The sequence below is a fragment of the Dermochelys coriacea genome, chromosome 4, assembly GCF_009764565.3.
Source record: "Dermochelys coriacea isolate rDerCor1 chromosome 4, rDerCor1.pri.v4, whole genome shotgun sequence".
NCBI lineage: Eukaryota > Metazoa > Chordata > Testudines > Dermochelyidae > Dermochelys > Dermochelys coriacea.
This window is the reverse complement of record NC_050071.1, coordinates 108,644,598-108,665,602: the sequence shown is the minus strand read 5'-3', so window position 1 is coordinate 108,665,602 and position 21,005 is coordinate 108,644,598. Positions and strand designations below refer to the sequence as shown.

At 40.9% G+C, this 21,005-nt stretch overlaps 1 protein-coding gene across 5 annotated transcripts in view; it reads left to right on the top strand.

Moving 5' to 3' along the window:
* Positions 1–1,572: 1,572 nt before the first annotated feature.
* The window catches only part of TBC1D19 (TBC1 domain family member 19), a 114,420-nt gene continuing 94,987 nt past the window's right edge, over positions 1,573–21,005 (top strand). For 4 of the 5 annotated variants that reach the window (XR_006281171.1, XR_006281170.1, XM_043514047.1 and 1 more), the window contains exons 1-4: positions 1,573–1,794; positions 11,072–11,144; positions 15,090–15,135; positions 18,174–18,249. Coding sequence is in view for 3 of the 5 variants with exons in the window: in XM_043514047.1 (XP_043369982.1) it covers positions 1,693–1,794; positions 11,072–11,144; positions 15,090–15,135; positions 18,174–18,249 (297 nt within the window). In the remaining 2 variants the exon portion in view is untranslated. The remainder of the gene's footprint in view (positions 1,795–11,071; positions 11,145–15,089; positions 15,136–18,173; positions 18,250–21,005) is intronic. The other variant, XM_043514046.1, reaches the window with a different exon arrangement.

The window sequence follows — 21,005 nt, the reverse complement described above, 5'->3', positions numbered from 1 at the left end:
CTAAGGCTATGTCTACAGTACAAGAACAACAAACGCAGAGCTACAGCTTGGCAGGCCATTCATCTGGTATTAAACCAGACAGTCCTGCTTTTCTAGGGTTTGTCCCCAGACAAGAACAGATGTGGTCCAGTATCGGCTGGGGGACATTCTTTTGAAGAGCGTGCTGCTCCCCTCGAGGCTGGTGTGACCTTGTATGCAAAATCATGCGGGGGGGGGGGGGGCAGGGGTGCAGTGACATGCTTTTAAAAATGATGTTCCCTGTACAGCATGATTGCAGACATATCAAGTGGAGGGTTACTTTACATCCAGATTTTCCCAGATATGGCCTCCTTTTTGGTCCTCTGATCTCCGTCTGAGCAGATTTTTGAAATATGAACAAAGGTCCATGATTTTTTCTTGCTCATCCTTTTTCCAACATTGTTTCTGGTAGAATTGCAATTCCTGGAATGTCCTAATTACAGTGTGTATGTTTACTGGTTTGCTACCCTTACTTCAGCGCTGCTGCTGCTAGTGGCGCTGCTTTCAGAGCTGGGGGGCTGGAGAGCGGCAGCTCCTGACCAGCCGCCCAGCTCTGAAAGCAGCACCACTGCAAGCAGCAGTGCAGAAGTAAGGGTGGCATGATATTGCCATAAAAATTGAACCCTCCTTCCCCCTCCAATGCTCCCTGGTAGTTTTCTCTATTTGGGAACTTGAAATATGGTAACCCTTACCGAATGTCCAAGGTCAGGCCAGCGGGGGCCATTCCCAGAAGTACTGGAATGTCCCGTATTCCAGGAATATGTGAGAGGTCACTGTAGCTGCATCTATGCTGCTGTAGTGTAGATACTTCCTTTTTCAATGGGTGGGGGTTTTCCAGCAATAGGCTGTAGCTACAGTGATAGAATAATTCTTCCTAGGCCTAGCACTTGGGGCATAAAATTTTTCACAGCCTTGAGTGCCATAGCTAGGTCAATCTCATTTTTTATGCCAGGCCTAAATGTCTTGCCAAAGACTCAGAGGAAGTCAGTGGCAGAGCTAAGAGTACAGATTAGGCCTCCCAATTCTAAGCACCCCAATGCTTTAATTACCATGTGGTCCCAGCCCAGGATGGCATGCAAAGCCCAGGGATCATATGTCATGGCTTTGCCATGGGGTGCTGTGGTGAGGCAGTAGGCTCGTAGGGGTGAGGAAAGTGTAACACTAGACGTAGGAACAGTGTGTGAGGCAGGTGGGGTGGAGAGCAAGCACCCTGTCATGGTGACTGGACCCGTAGGTGGAACACATTGGTGGTGACACTTGTGAATGCTGCCATCTGTGCGGGGGGTGGGGGGTGTCTCTTATTCTGGACAGCAGGTGGGGCTGGAAGCCTGTCCCCTGCTGAGGGTGAAATACTGGACTTTTGCAGTGAAGGCTAGTTTTACCTTTGGTATAGCCAGGACCAGCACTCATGTCACCCTGTCTTTATGGTGCTCTGGGCTAGAGCAGAACAACGCGGGGGAAGGCCCGGAATCCGGAACTCTGCTCTGGGGAGCCACTTTCCAGCCGGAATCCGCAGCCGAGCGCCGCTTTCCGCTCCCTTAGTTGCCTGGTAACGCCGTCATGAAGTAGCGGGAGAGGGGCAGGAGGGAGCGAGGGTGTCCCCCTTTAATTGGTCCCGCTGCGGCGACGAGGAGTGCTGGCCGGGCACAAGTCCCGTGTGCGGTGTGCGCCGGGATGATGCTGGAGCAAGACACCGGGCTCTCCTTGGCCATCGCTCAGATCGTGCAGCGGCTGAAGGGCTCCAGCCTCCACTCCCAGCTGGAGCGGCAGGCCCGGGTGAGCCCAGTCCCCAGCCCTTGGCTGTCCTCCCCGCCGCTGTCTGCCTGACCCGCTCCACCCCGTCCGTCCTGCCATGCGTCTGTCTCCCTTTCTGCTTCCTTCCCCCACGGCCTTTCTCCGTGTCCCTCTCTCCATCCCGCCCCTCACCCCGGCCGCTTGTCCTCCCTTCCCCCCTTGGCGGGACGCGCACAGCCGGCACTCGCCCCTGACACTGCTGGGCGGATGCCGCAGGGCGGCATGAACGTGGGAACCCTGTTTCTGCCCAGAGCAGAGGGAGTCAAACCTGCTCTAAACCTTTCACCCTTCTGCAGGGCCAGGAGACTCGCTGCTTAAGTGTCAGGGTAGTATTTATATCCACTCCCTCTGGGGAGGGAGGATTTTGCTGTGTGTGTATTAACAATATGCTTAAAGTCGCACTCATTCATATTGCTCTACCAAATGAATTGGGTCGTTTTTTAATCCTTAATTTGACATGCGGGTTTTTTTAACTCCCTCTTCGCCTGCGGTTTCCCCTCAGAACATAAGGATTTGGTGGAAAGGAAGGAAAATAAATGAAATATGCACCAGAAAATGATGCTGTAATAATTGTGATCTTTTGTCCTCACTGAAAGAAAAGGAGTCGAAGTGAGCTGTAGCTCACAAAAGCTTATGCTCAAATAAATTTGTGACTCTCTAAGGTGCCACAAGTCCTCCTTTTCTTTTTGCGAATACAGACTAACACGGCTGCTACTCTGAAATTTGTTCTCACTGCACTCTACATCTAATGCGTATCTCCTTAGTGGACCTCCTGTCCTGTGGATTGTTTGAGGTGGAACAGCCACAAACATTATGGCCTGAAATGAATTTGTAGCCTAAAACTCTGTCTTCATGTATTCCGTCCCCCCACCTCTTTTTCTTGTGGATGACATCTTGTCTTATTGTTCATGGCAATATCTGTTTTCATGATCCTATTCTCTGTAGGTTCTTTTGAGAACTTTTATTTACTTTACATTGCTTGTTAATGTCTTGATTGTTTTCTTGTGGGCCTTTCTATTTGATTTTTTTTTTTTTAAATAGGCTTTTTAAAAAATCTTGTTTAAAGTAAGCAAGCTACATTTCTGGTTTCTTTATAGCAGCTTATTTTACACCTGTTCGTTTCTGAAGTGCATTGTTCTGAGTCAGGGCCCTGATCCTGCAAACATTTACACACATGTTTAACATTTTGAAGGACCGTGTTTTGGTCATTCCTTCAGGTTAATAATTTGCATTGCCTGTATTAGTCTGGATTTATTTTAGAGATGGTTATTTAATAGAACTGGCTATATAAATAAATGCTGTCAACTTGAAGATATTGTAAACAAACAATTTTTTTATGTTTCTAACAGTTCTTAGATTGTTAATACAGAAATAATTTTAAAACTCCAGTTTTTGTTACTATCTTTTTTTCTTTATACCTTTCTCATGGCTTGGTAATAAAATCAGTAAAGTCAATTTTTAACTTTTTAACTTTTTTCTAGTTTATCAGTTTTATTTTCAGGTTCTTAGTTCTGGGTTTCAAACTTTAAAGACATTATGAAAACATTTATTTTGCTATTACATTTTATAATTTCTTTTTAAAAAAATTTAAATTGTGGACAATATTTAAATTGACAGTGTCCCTTATGTTGTATAAATAATGTTTTTAAATGGTTATCTGCCTTACTTTTGTTAGTATTCCTGTATTAGACAAGGCTATGTTCCGTGGCTGTCCACTTTTGAGTTCCATGATTCGGTGTTCTATTGATTTAATTTATAGCTCTTAAATTGTTGGGTTCTGCTTGGGATCATGCCATTTCACTTTTATGTCAGTGTAGGTTTCTGACAGGATTATGAGTTGGACCCTATATTATTTTCTTTATGTCTATTAGTGCTGTCCCTGAATTTCATTGTTATTAAATAGTCTTGAAAGGATTAGATTTTTATTGATAAATGTCCATTTCGATGTACACACACAAGCTGACAAAAAAATTTCCATCAGTGAAAAAGGTAATTTACAGATAGCCAAACTAAGAAAAATGCTGCTAGAATTTGATTTAATGATATTTACTTTGTATATTTTGACATATGATGCTGACAATTTGTGTATTATAAAGTTTGAACTTTTTGAATCTCAACATTTTCTGTCACTAAGTAGTTGTCTGACTAGCCATTGTCTAGCCTCCTCCATAATTTCCCACAATTGTGAAATTTAAATAGATAAAAATAAAAAACTTAAACATAAAAATCTGTATTATCAATCATAATTATATAAAATTGTTAAATATAATTTGTCTGCTGTTCCAGATCTGTATCTTCTGCTCTCTTGTTTATATAGATAAGTAAATGAACATAGTGTTGTAAGGGCTATGTAGGTCACTACCAAACACAAAAGAAGATTTATAATATAGATATATAAGTGAAAACCAACAGTACAAACAGAAGAGAACATAATGGCCACAGCCCAGTCTCTCTTAAAAACTTGACAGAACAGGTGGATTTTAGAAGATTGTGGAGGGAGAAGGAAGGAGCTTGGTATATAATAGTAGAGAGATTATTCCAATCATATGGAGAAGGTAAAAGAGACAAATAGGGCAAGAAGAAGGCAGATTGGCCAGAGTTTAAATATTGCGAGTACTTAGCAGATGAAGGTATAGAGATGTAGAGTAGGATGAAGCTTTGTAAAGGTGAAAGAGAGCGTCTTGAACTTGACATTATTTGATGTCTACCTACAAAAACATTTCTAAATGTGATTAGCTGGTTTTGGGGATTTGTAGTTTAAATGAATACAGACGAAGTTGAGGTAGTGTTTCTTGGCCCTGATTGCTATTGTTCCATCATTTATTCTTGCTTTTTAAGAGGTTACCTTTGGATCCTGGGTTTTTCTAGAAATATGTGCATTCTCTTTGATCCTGAGTTAATTTATGAACCTCACAATTATCCTCCCCTTACAAACACTATAGATCTCACTTGTTTTATCTTTTCTGCCAAAACTGTGATCTGTGTTCAAGTTTTCTCTATACTGGATGGTTGTAATGTTTTTTTTTGGGGGGGGGGGGAATCCAGGCCTTCTCTGTTTTGTTTTTGTGATTTGTTGAATTTTGTTGTCGTTAATCTCAAATTACTGCCTAATCAGACCATTAAATTGGCTAACTTTGAAGCTGCAGATTGTGTACAAAATCTTGCTATTCTTATGCAAGGCACCTCAACTCCTATTTATCTCTGGAACATGATCTATGTTCTGGTCTGCTTGTTAGTTACATTCTGTTTCTGACCTCCACATTGCAGTATAAATAAATCTGTACTAACTGCAGAATTGAACATCTCTACATGAAACCAATTTTAGATAAATCTCAACGATATTGAGATCTATTTTGTTGCTGATCTAAATTCTTCCAAGAGAAAACTTAACTTTTATTTTAGTTACTTTTAGCTCTTATTTGTTTTTAAAAAATATAAAAAATCACTTTGGGAGTTCTCTGTAAATAACATTGTAAACCCTCAAATCACTCAAAATCCATTCTTCAAAATTTTGTATGCACATGCATGTGCATGTACAATATCAGACAAATGTCAGAATGTAAATCAAAAGATTTGTGTCCACATAGTGCCCCCTTAAAATTAGTGTCCAGAGTTTTTTAGAGTTAGTGATATTTACTGAGCCTAATTAAAACATTGGGGAACTAATATTTAAAATAACAACAAAATTCTTGCTATACTCATGAATGTTTTTATTTTTTTTTTAGTTCTAGCAGGTAAAAAAGAACGGTTTCTGTTATCAACTTACGGAACTTTTGAAAAAACTGGGTTTCTTAAGAATGATGTTTATGAATGTTTAGTCTTTGGACTCTGAGTAGAGATACCAGTCGGTTATGTTTTGGGGTACAAGAAGGAAAAGGGGACTGTAAAGAAGAGAAGACTTCTCCTTTATTTCTTGAATTTTCATGTATGATATATTATTTATAGCATTTAGGATAATTAAGTTGTCAAGCACACAGTGGAAACAGCAACTTATTTTACCGGACTCTTCAGCATCAAGTTGATGTGAGAAGCTAGAGCCCTGCATAAAAATTCAGAGTTATCTTTGATAATTCACTCTGATCGCAGATTAACTTTAACCCAAGAGTATTAAAAAGGTTTGAATATACCTCTGAGCCACAGTAACTAGAGGGTAGGAACCGAAGGCTAGATTCACAAAGGAGACTTAAATTAACTCCTAAGTGCCCCTCCTGCCCACTGGAATTCACAGCCCACAGTTTGGCACCCAGCCTTCCCATACAGTGCATGGGGAGAGTTAGGCCTGGTCTACACTACGAGTTGATGTCGGATTTAGCAGCGTTAAATTGAATTAACCCTGAACCCGTCCATACAACGAAGCCATTTTTTTCGACATAAAGGGCTCTTAAAACCGATTTCTGTACTCCTCCCCAGTGAGGGGTTTAGTGCTGAAATCAACATTGCTGTTTCGAATTAGTGTTAGTGTGGATGCAATTTGAAGGTATTGGCCTCTGGGAGCTATCCCACAGTGCACCATTATGACAGCTCTGGACAGCACTCTCAACTCAGATGCACTGGCCAGGTGTACAGGAAAAGCTCCGGGAACTTTTGAATCTCATTTCCTGTTTGGCCAGGCAAGCTCATCAGCACAGGTGACCATGCAATCCCAGACTCGAAAAAGAGCTCAAACACGGACCGAACGGGAGGTACTGGATCTGATCGCTGTATGGGGAGAGGAATCCGTGCTATCAGAACTACGTTCCAAAAGACGAAATGCCAAAACATTTCAAAAAATCTCCAAAAAGAAAAGGAGTACTTGTGGCACCTTAGAGACTATTTTAAAAAAAAATTGAGAGCTCATTCTTAATCTTTCCCTGTTTGCTGTAGAGGATGTTGATCAGTTGGTTCCGCAGTTTCCTTGAGAGTGTGTGGCACAAGCTGTCAGCATAGTCTGTGTGGTATGTAGATTGTAATGGATTTTTTACCTTCAGTCCTTTCGGTATGATGTCCATCTGTTTGCATTTGGAGAGGAAGATGATGTCTGTCTGTATCTGTGCGAGTTTTTTCATGAAGTTGACAGATTTCCACTCTATACGGCTAAATTCAGTGCCTTGCATAATCACAGGTTTCAGAGTAGCAGCCGTGTTAGTCTGTATTCGCAAAAAGAAAAGGAGTACTTGTGGCACCTTAGAGACTCTAAGGTGCCACAAGTACTCCTTTTCTTTTTGCGAATACAGACTAACACGGCTGCTACTCTGAAAAAAATCTCCGAGGCCGTGAGGGACAGAGGCTACAGCAGGGATGCAACACAGTGTCGTGTGAAACTTAAGGAGCTCAGACAAGCGTACCAGAAAACCAAAGAATCAAACGGACGCTCTGGAACAGAGCTCCAGACATGCTGCTTCTACGCTGAGCTGCATGCAATTCTGGGGGGGCCACCACCACTACCCCACCCCTGTCCGTGGACTCCAATGATAGGGTACTCTCTGCCATGCCTGAGGATTTTGTGGACAGGGAAGATGAGGAGGAGGAGGAGGAGGAGGAGGATGAGCTTGAGGAGAGCACACAGCACACCGTTCTCCCCGACAGCCAGGATCTTTTTATCACCCTGACTGAAATACCCTCCCAACCCAACGAAGCTGGAGAAGGGACCTCTGGTGTGTGTACCTTTTAAAATTATAATATATGTTATAAAAGCAAGTGTTTTTTAATGATTAAGTAGCCCTGAGGACTTGGGATGCATTCGTGGCCAGTACAGCTACTGGAAAAGTCTGTTAACGTGTCTGGGGGTGGAGCAGAAATCCTCCAGGGACATCTCCATGAAGCTGTCCTGGAGGTACTCTAAAAGTCTTTGCAGAAGTTTTCTGGGGAGAGCAGCCTTATTCCGTCCTCCAGGGTAGGACACTTTACCACGCCATGCTAGAAGCGAGTAATCTGATATCATTGCATGACAAAGCCTGGCAGCGTATGGTCCCGGTGTTTGCTGGCATTCAAGCAACATCCGTTCTTTATCTCTCTGTGTTTTCCTCAGGAGAGTGATATTGTTCATGGTAACCTGGTTGAAATAGGGGAATTTAATTAAGGGGACATTCAGAGGTGGCTGTTCCTCCTGGGCTGTTTGCCTGTGGCTGAAAAGAAGTCCTCCCCACAGTTAGCCACATGGTGGCGGGGGGCATTGGCACTGAACTGTTCGCGTTTGGCTAGCAGGGATCTTCCCTGATGCCAGCCACGTGGTGGGGTGAGGAGTAAAGCAATCATCCCAGAGAATTGGATGGCGGGGGGCAGAGGGTTAGTTTGGTTTCTGCTGCTGCACGTTAACAGGAAAACTGTAGCACTAAATGGCCAACTCAATGTGCTTTGCTTGGTATGGGAGAGGAGGGCACTGCTGTTATGAAGGTTGCAGAAGCTGAAAGACTATGACTTACCATGGCCGCCTGCAAGCCAAATTCTGTTGCCCGGCACTGCGTGTGTGATCTCTAACACCAAAGCCATAGGCACTCAATATAAGATGCAAAATGCGACCTTGTACCAAAAATCACATGTGCTATGTAATGTGAATAGTGTTGTTCACCGTGAAAGAGTATAGCCATTGTTCTGTAAAATGTATATTTTTTAAATACTTTACTCCCTTTTTTCCCTCCAGCAGCTGCAAATGTTTCAAGCCTCCCTCCTCTGTCCCAAAGGCTATCTCAGATAAGGCGTCGAAAAAACGCACACGTGATGAAATGTTCTCTGAGCTCATGCAGTCGTCCAGCACTGACAGAACTCAGCAGAATGTGTGGACGGACACAATAGCAGAGTACAGGAAAGTGGCCGACAAACGTGAGGAAAGATGGTGGCAGGAAGATCAGAGGAGGCATGAGGCAATGCTGGGGCTACTGAGGGATCAAAAGGACATGCTCCAGCATCTGGTGGAGGTTCATGAATGGCAGGAGGATCACAGACTACTGCTGCAACCTCTGTTTAACCGCCCTCCCTCCTCCCCAAGTTCCATAGCCTCCTCACCCAGATGCCCAAGAACGTGGGGGAGGAGGCTCCGGGCACCCAACCACTCCACCCCAGTGGACAGCCCAAGCAACAGAAGGCTGTCATTCAAGAAGTTTTAAAGTGGCCTTTTCCTTCCCTCCTACCCTACTCCCACACCCCACCCGGGCTATCTTGTGGCTTGTACTCTTCTGGCTCTGTCAATCTGTCTACAGCCAAGCGCTACGATATAACCGCATTTGCTCCAACCCCTCAGACAGAGACAAACACCTACAAGATCTCTATCATGCATTCCTACAACTACAATACCCACCTGCTGAAGTGAAGAAACAGATTGACAGAGCCAGAAGAGTACCCAGAAGTCACCTACTACAGGACAGGCCCAACAAAGAAAACAACAGAACGCCACTAGCCATCACCTTCAGCCCCCAACTAAAACCTCTCCAACGCATCATCAAGGATCTACAACCTATCCTGAAGGACGAGCCATCGCTCTCTCAGATCTTGGGAGATAGACCAGTCCTTGCTTACAGACAGCCCCCCAATCTGAAGCAAATACTCACCAGCAACCACACACCACACAACAGAACCACTAACCCAGGAACCTATCCTTGCAACAAAGCCCGTTGTCAACTCTGTCCACATATCTATTCAGGGGACACCATCATAGGGCCTAATCACATCAGCCGCACTATCAGAGGCTCGTTCACCTGCGCATCTACCAATGTGATATATGCCATCATGTGCCAGCAATGCCCCTCTGCCATGTACATTGGCCAAACTGGACAGTCTCTACGTAAAAGAATGAATGGACACAAATCAGACGTCAAGAATTATAACATTCAAAAACCAGTTGGAGAACACTTCAATCTCTCTGGTCACTCGATCACAGACCTAAGAGTGGCTATACTTCAACAAAAAAGCTTCAAAAACAGACTCCAACGAGAGACTGCTGAATTGGAATTAATTTGCAAACTGGATACAATTAACTTAGGCTTGAATAGAGACTGGGAATGGATGAGTCATTACACAAAGTAAAACTATTTCCCCATGGTATTTCTCCCCCCCACCCCACCCCCCACTGTTCCTCTGATATTCTTGTTAACTGCTGGAATTAGCCTACCTGCTTGTCACCATGGAAGGTTTTCCTCCTTTCCCCCCCCTGCTGTGGGTGATGGCTTATCTTAAGTGATCACTCTCCTTACAGTGTGTATGATAAACCCATTGTTTCATGTTCTCTGTGTGTGTGTATATAAATCTCTCCTCTGTTTTTTCCACCAAATGCATCCGATGAAGTGAGCTGTAGCTCACGAAAGCTTATGCTCTAATAAATTTGTTAGTCTCTAAGGTGCCACAAGTACTCCTTTTCTTTTTGCGAATACAGACTAACACGGCTGCTACTCTGAAACCACCACTGTTTGTAAACCTCATTTAGGTAGAAGCCAGCTATAGCTTTTGGAGGGTTAGGTTGGAACTGAAGTTAGACTGGCTCAGGTAGAGGCCTGTTTCATCTTTAAGATTGATGTTTTGTCTACACAGACGTTGTAATGGTGTAATTTTAAATTGGTTTAATTAAACCAATGTAACTTTTGTTTTGGACTCTATTTTTTATATCAATTTAAAACTGCTTATATTGGTTTAGCCAGCACCAAATTTATAGGTCCAAGTTAAATCAATATGTCAGGTTTAAACTGATATAAAAGAGAGTCCTCACAAAAAGTCGCACTGGTTTAATTATATTGATATAAAATTACACCATTAGTTGTACCAGTACAACTTTATGTGTAGACCAGGCTTGAGTTTAGCCTGGAAGTTTGGCAGTGGTCTGCTCCAGCCCCTAAAGGATTTGTTTAGTCTGGACAAAGCTTATTCAAACTCTGGATTTTTTTCTTTTAAAGGAGCTATATTATTATGGAGTTGCTGTGGGAATTTTTATAATAAGCTATTTCAGTTCCTCTGGAGCATAAAAAAAATCTATTTTCCCCCTGTATTTTAATGTTCTTTCATCTTTATATGCTCCTTTCTCTCTTACGATATACAAGTCTACAACTCACAGTTCCCGTGTACTACATCTTTGTATGACAAACTCTCCCATTATTATCTTCCAAATGCAATGTTATGGTTGAGATTCCTTATGCGCTGAACTCAGAAAATTTAAGACCATGGTTTCCACAACAGTTGAAACTCATTCCTCTTGTGCATATTACTTCTACCTGTGTAGTCCTAAAAATGTATCTAATGTCATAATTAAAAATAGAAAGCTTACTCTCCCGTCTGCTTTTTTTCTTTTCTTTATTAGGGTAGTCTGCACAAACCAGAAATTAAACTTGAATCATTAAAGGAAGATATTAAGGAATTTCTGAAGACCTCAGGTTTGTAATAGTTCATTCAATTCAGTTGATGAATCTGTACAAGTATAAACACTTCTGTGAATAAATATAGATGTAATATTCTGTCATTCCAGATTATGGAATTTACATGCTCTATTTAAAAAAAATTCAAACCAACAGAGCTTGAAAGCATTGCAGACTAAGGCTCGTATTATCTTCTTTTAAAAACAAAAATAGGACATTTAATTTGTTTCTCATGTTAAGACAGCATGATTAATTACTGTAGTGAAGAAATGGCCAAAGTTAAAGTTGTGCAGATGCAACCTCAAATCACTGCAACCTAGTTTCCAGGCATAAAGTATCTACGAAAATTGGTGTGGTTTTATTAATGTCTTTGGTATGTGCAGGGGGGAAGAAAAAAAGAATCATTATGTCATACACTGAAGAACCTTATAAACGTATGATTGTAACTTCTGTTATACTACCTTACCCTAGGTATTTGTCTATGCTTGCCATGCCATGTCTTTGCTTGCCATGTCAGGTCATTTAGATTCTGATACTGCAAAGGGATCATCAAAAGGGGCAGAATCTTATGTCCGAGTGGAGTCCCACTGAAGTCGTTAAGATATCCAGCATGTGTAATGGTCCACCCAAGACATTATTGAGATTCAGCAAGGAACTTAAGCATGTGGTAAATTTTAAGCATGTGAGTAATCCCACTGAAATTAGGCACATGCTTCAGTACCTTGCTGAAGTACATTGTTAACTCTGCAAGGCAGTGACTGTGTCTTTTTTTGTTATATAAGGCACCATTGTGGGGATTCAATAGATAATAGTTGTAAATAAAAATGTTGGTGGGAACTTATTAAATATATTTATTTTATTTACTAAAGCTGGGTGGGAAGCCCGTTTTGTGGAATTTAATTTTTGAATGTTTAAGTTCTGTAAATCTACTAAATCATGGAATGATTTATTGAGATTTTGTAAAATCTCAACATATTTAAAGAAACCCTTTAACAATTTTTTTAAAAAATACAATCACTAATTGGAGAAAGTAATATCTGAACTTTATTAAGACTGTTTAAGGATAGTTGCATAAACATATAAAATAGTTCAAATAAGAAAAAGTAACATAAGTCATTTTAAGATACACTGTTAATATGCACAATGCCTGTGAATTTCTCTAAGAAACAACTTGACATTTTAAAATACTTTTCAGAAGTCTGTCTGCAAAAGGAAAAAACCCTTCCATCCTCAGTAATCTTAAAATACATACCTTATAGAGAAGGGATTTTACCATTTTTGAAGTCTAGGGAGAAAATTTTCAAAAGTGCCTAAGTGACTTAGGCACCTAACTCACTTTTGAAAATGGGGTGTCACTCCTAAGTCATATAGGCACTTGTCCTGCTCTCTGTGGCAAGAGAGAACAACTTTTCTCCATCTTTTTTATGGCATCTTTTTAAAACATACCCAGTTTCTTCTGCCTTTGTTCATGTGGCTTGCATTCTGTCCCTTTGATCATCTTTGTTGCTTGCTTCTGGATCCTTTCTAGTTTCTCTACATCCTCTCTATATGTTGGTGACCTAAATTGGACATGGTACTCTGGCTGAGGCCTCACTAGTGCTGAGTAGAATGGTACGCTCACCTCCCATGACTTGCATGCTATGCCTCTGTTAATGCAACCCAAAATTGCATTTATTTATTTATTTATTTTGCAACAACATCACATTGCTGACTCATGCTGAGGTTGTGATCTACCACAACTCCCAGATCCTTCTCATCAGTGTTGCTGCCAAGCCAGTTATCCTGCACTCTGTATTTGTGCATTTGGTTTTTCTTCCCTATGTGTAGCACTTTACATTTGTCTTCGTTGAGTTTCATTTTGTTGTCTATAGCTCAGTTCTCCAATTTATCAATATCTCTTTGAAGTTTAGCTCTGTCCTCCAAGTATGCAAACCCTAGCCCCCACCCCCTGGGTGGGGTCAGCGTGTTTCAGATGGATTCTCCGCTGACACAGTGGCGGGGCTCTGAGCTGGGACCTGGTGGAGCAGGGAGGGCCTGGGTTCCCCTACCTGGTTGCTCCCCTCCTTTTCCCCAGATGATGGCTCACTTGTCTGAGTGGCTGTCAGGCCAAACAGCCCTACTGAAGAGGACCATTATACTGACTCTGGCCATTGGGCCACAAAGCCCTGAGAGAGGGCAGCTATACAGACTCTGGTCACCAGGCCACACAGTCCTGCTGAACAGGGCAGCCTACCGACTCTGATCTCTAGGCCACACAGTCCTATGGAAGTGGGCAGTTATCCTGACTCTGGCCATTGGACCACGCAACCCTGAGAGAGGGGACAACCCTTCTGATTCTTGCCACTAGGCTACACGGCCTTGCTGAGGCAGGAGGCCACAGTGACTTTGACCACTAGGCCATACACCCTGGCCAAACTGGGTAATGATACTGGCTTGAGCCATTGGGCCCGTAGCCCTGTGGGAAGGGGCTGTTGTCCTGACCCTGGGCCATCAGGCCATACAACCCTGAGAGAGAGAGTGGCCATATTGACTTTTACCACTAGCCCAAGACAAGGCCACACTACCCAAGACAAGGGATGATCATAAAGACTCAGCTGTGGGGAAGTAAATACCCTCACCCTGCCCCAAGAGGGGACGGGGCGCACTTGCTGCGTGACACAGTGGCTCTGAGATTTCTTCAGCTAGTTCTTTCAGTATCCTGGGGTGAATAGCATCAGGCCCCACTGACTTGAATTAATTCAGAAGATCTCTGACCCATTCTTTACTTATCTCAATGTGCATCCCTTCCCCTGTATTGTATATGATAACTTTGCTAGTTGTCCAGTCACTTGTTATTTTTTGCGTGAAGACTGAAGCAAAGTAGACAGTGAGCAGCTCTGCCTTCCTATCGTCTTCCAAAACCAGCTCACCTTCTCCATTGAGCAGTGGACGCACGCCAGCCTGAACTTTCTTTTTTGTCTGATATATTTGAAGACCCTCTTCTTATTGTTTCTAACACTTCTTGCCAGCTGTCACTCAGTCTTTGCCTTAGCTTTCCTGATTTTGTCCCGCTATTCCCGTGTATATTTCCTTGGTGACATGTCCCTCCTTCCATTTCCTATATGTATCCTTTTTGGTTTTTAGATAGCTAAAACACTCCTTTGGCAGCCACTTTGGCCTCCTGTGGCTCTTCTTTTCTTTCCTTTGCATCAGAATAGCTTGATATTGAGCCTCTAATATTACATGTTTTAGGAACTGCCAGCCCCCTTCAACTCTTTTTCTTCCTATTTGGTCTTTCCATGAGACCTTGCTTGCTATTTCTCTGAGCTGATTGAAATCTGCCTTTTTGAAGTCCAGTGTCCTTGTTTTGCTGTTCTCATGTCCTCCTTTCCTTAGGATCTTGAATTCTATCAGATCATTATCACTTCCTCCCAAGTTCCCAACCACCTTTGTGTTTGCAACTAATTTATCCGTGTTGGTCAACACCAGATCCAAAATGGATGACTGCCTAGTTGTTACGTCAACTTTCTGAATTAGAAAATTGTCTCCTACACGTGCTAAGAGCTTGAGTTCATTTGCCCTGGAGAATACAATAACCAACATACTACAATATTATACTTGTGTATCTATGGTTGCACTTAAAAGGTATATGATATTATATGTGAATAACTGATTCTATAACTGAAGACTGTATTGTCAAGCTTTTGAACCAGGGGGCAGAGATAAGGGAGCACGTGCAACTTCTAACTTTGGCCTTTTGTGTTTTAACCTTCTGTTAGTGTAGTTATTTCTTTCCTCCTGTGCCTTTAGGGAGAGCCTGAAAGAAAGAGAGAGAGAGAGAGAGAGAGAATTTAGGTAGATGTGAAATTACAGACAACAAACTTTAGTGAATCTAAAACGTTCCTTTGAGTCATTCTTCAGATATTTTAAAAGTTTATTTGTTTATGAAATGATTGCCAATTTCTTTTTTTTTTATTTAAACAGGATGGGAAAAGAGGCTTCAGAATGCTGTTTATAGTGAACTCAATGTGTGAGTTTTTATTCAGTATTTTTATTATATATGCTTCTGTACATTTATATCTGTCTGAATGATATGTCTGCATTATTTGCAAGACCATTGTGTATATGTCACACTAGGGAGGTATAATATGTTCCTATATTTTTAGTGCATCACAGATTTCTTTTTCTATCCCCAAAATGGATGACTTTCAATGAGACTTAGGCTGGTAAGTGCTTAAGCTACTTATTTTAAAATGGGTTGTAGGCTCCTAAGTCACTTAGGCTCTTAAAAACATCACTAAGATCATCATCTTCTGCAAGATCTACACTGATGCCATTGAAGACGCAGGTGAGCAAACAAGGAAGTAAATAACATTTTTGGATTTTTTTTCCTAGTTTTTTTTTGTCTTTTGCTTTTTAGTTTTGCTTTTATAAAAAGATGTTGAGTTTATTTCTATAAGTGTGCTTGAAATGTTGAGGGGGAAGAAATGGTCTTTTACTTATGGCACTGACTCAGAAGACCTTGGTTCAATTCCTGGCTCTGCCCTTGGGCAAGTCACTTAATCTTTCTGTGCCTCTGCTCCCCATTTGTAAAATGGGGTAATATTACTTCCTTTCTTAGACCATTTGTCTGTTTTTAGATTTTATGTTTTTTGGAGCAAGAACTGTCTCTTAAATGCGTTTACAATACCTAGAACACTGGCACCCTATGATGTTTGGGGCACCTCAAGACACTGCTGTAATACAAATTGTGTTACATTAATTGAGGGACAAAGCAGCAGAAAAAGAACATAGTTGTTTTGATTTTCTTTTTTCCCCTGCAACTTCTAGAGCTCTGATAAAAGCTCTAGTATTAAGATGTTGATATTTCTCCAAGTGTACAAGGTGAGTGAGTGATGGCTGTTGCTTACATCACACTTGAAAACATCTGAACCTTTGTTCATCCGACTTGTTTCAGTGTGAGGATTCCTGGAGGTACCCAGGACTGTGAGGTGCCTCACTACTACCTGGCCTTAGAATGAAGAAGCTTTCACTATGCCTGCCGTTGTTCAGATCCCAACTCCACAGGCCACGGGTAACACAAACACTCCCCTCTAGGCCTCGCAGGCTGTGCTGTCACTTTGCAGGTTAACGATTGGAACACTCAAACCCTCAAGCCCTCCGAGTGTCTCCCTAGAGCATTCAGATTCTGGTCCACTGAACACGCTCCATATTCACAGATTTGCTGTTTCCAAAGAAACAGTACACCCCGCTTACCAGTTCTATCTCAGATCACTTCTTCACTTGACACACTGCCCTTAGATACATTTATAGTGAAATCAAATATAAGTTAGTTTAATAAAGTGTAGAGATTCAAGTGATAGTAGTATTAAGACAAAGTATAGGAAACAAATGAGTACATATTAAGTAAAATCATAACATGCATTCTATAGCCTAGACTTAATTGACAATGTACTCTCATGTTTTGTAGAGTATTGCTTACCCAGATCCTTGCAGTACTTTACAGCCAAGTTAGCTGTGACCCTTCTTTAATGAGACACAGGCATGCTGTCAATTTGCCTCTCTTGGTGCGGGATTCTGTTTGTCACTTTGCACTTCAAGATATAGCAGAATAATCTTTATTCATAGACAGGACACCCACTCTGTTGTTTGTTTATTCTTGTAGATTTCCTCTCGTGTAGGTAATCTCTTCTTTTACCTATGGCTTAGTAAACCAATAAGCATACATTGGGAGTCATACAATACACAAATGCTCAGACAAGGAGATAGATGTCTGTTATCTTCTGCTTGAAAGGAAAACTTCTGATGTATGTCGCCTCCTGGTTACCCATCTTAACTCAAAGATCTTAAGAGTGTAATTTTAGATACATAATTCTTTAAATATTATCTTTACATACATTTTGCAATGATTATGACAGCCAATGGGCTAACGGCTCTCGGTAGAGACCTCACATGCTACCCTTTGGTGAACAATCATGCATGTATCCAATCCAGAGCATCTCTGTAAAACACTTTGCATCTCATGTGCCCTCTTCCAGTTTGAACTAAGGGGTCCCAGGATTACATTCAGTCACTGCAATTTTTCTACGATCTAAAGCACAGACATTTTTTTCTTAACTACAAAAGGTATTTCTCTAAAAGCCCTACACTTTATCTTTTATTTCTTTACTAATATTTTTGCAGGACTTTGCTTGTCTATCTTACTTATGAAATGCATCTCTTGGTGTTCATATTTTGCATTTTGTCTAGACAGTTCTTCATTCCACCAGCTACTTCTCTTCCTGTGCTTTCATGTTTTTATTGCTATGCAATTTATGGCTAAAGATTCAAGCTCTCTGAGACTGGCACTCCAAAATTCTGCAGTTACTTTGGACATGTTCAGTTGTGAAAACTAATCAAGTTACAGACTGAACTTGTTTTTTGAGAAATACAGTTTCCTGGAAAGAAAAAATGTCTAAACAGCCACAAAATTATCTTATTCTGTAATACTGCTTTAAAAATTTAATGAAACATGATTTGATTTATTTTATGAATATTTGTGATGTGATTAACTGTTGTTTTTACAAAATGTTCTATTTATGTTAAAAATCTTGTCTACAGCCTTGAATATTTATTTTACATCCTTGAAGTACTCTACATGCATAGTAAGATGATGAAAAGAGACTGCTTTTTATATGAAATCCCATCTTTCAAGTTTATATTACTATCCACAAAATTATTATTCATTGTCTTATCCAAAGACAGAAATTATGTTTGGGTTTGAGTGTGCACATTTCAACCATGCCAGAGATTTACAGTACCCTTTGCTATTTCTTTTCTAATTAAGAGTGTGAATACCTATAATGCAAAGATAGGAACTGGGATTTCACTTATTGATACTGATCCTTTTTTTTTTTTTAAAACGTTTGGGGTTTGACCATGGGTTTAGAATTATTACTGCATATGTTATACTGCTTCTAAAAATAATTATAGAGATGAGAAAATTTGTTCAAAGATTACTCTGTCTTTTGCTCTTCAATGTATTTAATAATAATCTGAACATTCAAAACATAATTTTATTTTCTTAAGATTCCCTTCACCATGTCATCCTGCAGCACCCCCTGAGCACATGAAAGAACCCTTAGTTTACATGAGGAAAGCACAGGTTGGTTGTCATCAATCTATCTGTCTGTCTTCAACTAGAGCATTTTAAGTTTATGCTATATATGTCTACCATACAATTTTTAAAAATTGTTGTACATTTAAAAATGAAACTTTTATAGGTGTTCAGGTATAAAAATGAATATGTTGTATTTCATAATGGAAGCATCCATAGATAAAGTAGAATATGGTTGAAGTAGGGTACAATGGTAATCAATGAGTGTTACAGAGATGTGGAAAATAGAATGGTTCACAGAATGGAATATGATTTAGAAAAAAGCTTAGGAGGTATTTATCATTTAATTTTTGGCTAATAAAGTGGGATTTTGAAGAGTCAGGTAGTGAAATGGATGCAAAAGGATAAAGAGGCTGTCCCACGTGATGCTATTTCCAGACGAGACGGATTTATTATCCAGTATGTAGAAAACTGAAGGGGATAGTAAAAGGAATAGGCAGAAGTCTAGAACGAAAGGAACTAAGTGAACACGCAGGAGAATAAGAAATTGGGTATAGGTAGACAGATCAAAAAAGGATCTTGAACACAGAGAATATTTTACTTTCCTTGTTTGATTTATTTATGATGTTTTAGCAGTAAATTCTACATTAAACTGGCATCCTTTCATCTGTGAGAGACGGTGGGAATTGAAGCCTATGATGTAGATTGTTTGCAATGTCTCATGTGACTGAGTAGTCCCATCCGAGATTTGCATAGTCTTTGGCAGTTATTGCAAATGTATGTATTTTGGTTGGGAACTGCTTGCTTCCTAGGGGCTCTTTTCTCTTCAAGCTGTAGGAGTCAGCTTCTGTCATGGACTTTGATACCCTGACTGAGACAATGGTGCCACTTGCTTTGATCACTTGTCAAGATTTCCCATTGGTCAGGATCAATTGGAAATTCCTTCATATCTTGCTTGCATGTGTCTTTATAGCAAAGCTTGGGATGTCCTGTTGTTGTTTCCTCTGATAGCTCCCCCTATAGCATGTTCTTGGGTATGCATCCATCTTCTAACCTACTCAAATGGCCCAGCCAGCACAGTCATCTTTGCTTGAGCAGGGCTGTCACACTTGGTACATTTGCCTTTTGAAGAACCTCTGCATTGGTGACTTTATCCTGCCATTTGGTGTTGAGTATAAACAACGTAGGTAGAAACTGTTTAACCATTTCTGCTGATGAGCATAAGTTGTTCAAGTTTCCCCACCATACATCAGTGTGCTGACAACGCAAGCTTGGTACACTAGCATTTTGGACTTGATGGTAAGCTTTGAGTTGTTTCATGCTCTTTTAGTTAGTCTGCTAAAGGTGGTGGCAGCCTTTCCAATGCGAACGTTTAGTTCTTCATCCAGTAAGAGGTTGGTGGTCACTGTAGAACCTAAATAGCTGAACTTTTGGACTACTTCTAGCTGGTTTGCATTTAAGGTAATTGAAGGATCTTGTGAAACCCCCTTTCCTAATATAACCATTTTCTTGATGCTGATGGTGAGAGCAAATGCCTGACAGTCACTAGAAAGGTGGTGCATGAGTTCTTATAGTAGATCTTTATTGTGGGCTAGCAACATCAGCGAATAGAAGCTCCCTGATTAGCACCTTTTTGACTTTGGTCTTTTGACTTAAATCAGGACAGGTTGAATTAATCCCCTTCAAATCCTTCCTTAAAATACACTTCTTCAACAAGCCAGTCACAGGGTGATTCTGGTCCTTTAAGAGGGAGCAGGGCCAGTACACCTATGACTTGTCAGCTATCTCCTAATTGTTTTTTAAGAGAGGGCATGTGGGCCATATAAATGAGGGAGTGCCTCAGGACAGAGATTGAGTCAGTCAGGAAAAGGGCAGGTGAGAGCTAATTGGTGTGGCATTACGCCCCATATTCTTCCTAGAGATATTATGATATGATTATGGCATAACTATGATGTATTTTATGCCAGATAGGTCATGTGAAGTATCATTGAAAAGGTTATGGATTACTTAATATGATTTATCCTATTTGTATGCATGTATTATTTTTTGTGTCTGAAGTTAGGAATACTGTCTATGCATCTATTATAAATGTGTTTACACTGGGGAGTGCCCACTAGACAGAATGCAATCAGTCTAGATGGCTGGCTGGGAAGGGCCATTAGGCAGAACAGTAGTCTTAGAAGATGCTAATCACCCACCGGGGAGCTTTCCTGAGAAGCCTTCCTGGAGATGCTGCAAACAGCCTCTGAGTTATGGCTGCAGGGACATGTCACCTGGTACTGGACTCCATGATAATACTAGTGTTTTTCCATTTACCGGGGTGGGAATCAAATTGGGAGATAAAGGATTCCTGCCATATGCAAAAACTATTTAAGGCAGGGGAGTGACACCATCGTGTTTCGTTCTTCACTGATTCCCCGCTCAAGAAAGTGAACTGCTGGAAACACCTGAGAACAAAAAGACTGGAGTAGGGGAGAAGGGCTGAGCCAAGGCTAGAGGGTAGACTGTCCTTTGAAAGGAATATCTGGAGTTTTGAGCTGCAAGCAAGTGCAGCTTGCCTTCAAGAATCTCTGCAATCTGCCTAAAAACATTTAGGGTGAGGTTTGCTACATATAATCAGTTTCTTTAATATTTTAAGCTTAGATTGTGTGTTTGGTTTATTTGCTAGTTAATCTGCTTTGATCTGTTTGCTATCCCTTATAATTACTTAAAATCTGTCTTTTGTAGTTAATAAACTTTGTCTAAACCCAGTGTGTGTGTGGAAATCATAAGTTGGGGCAAAAAGCTAAGTATATCCCTCTCCA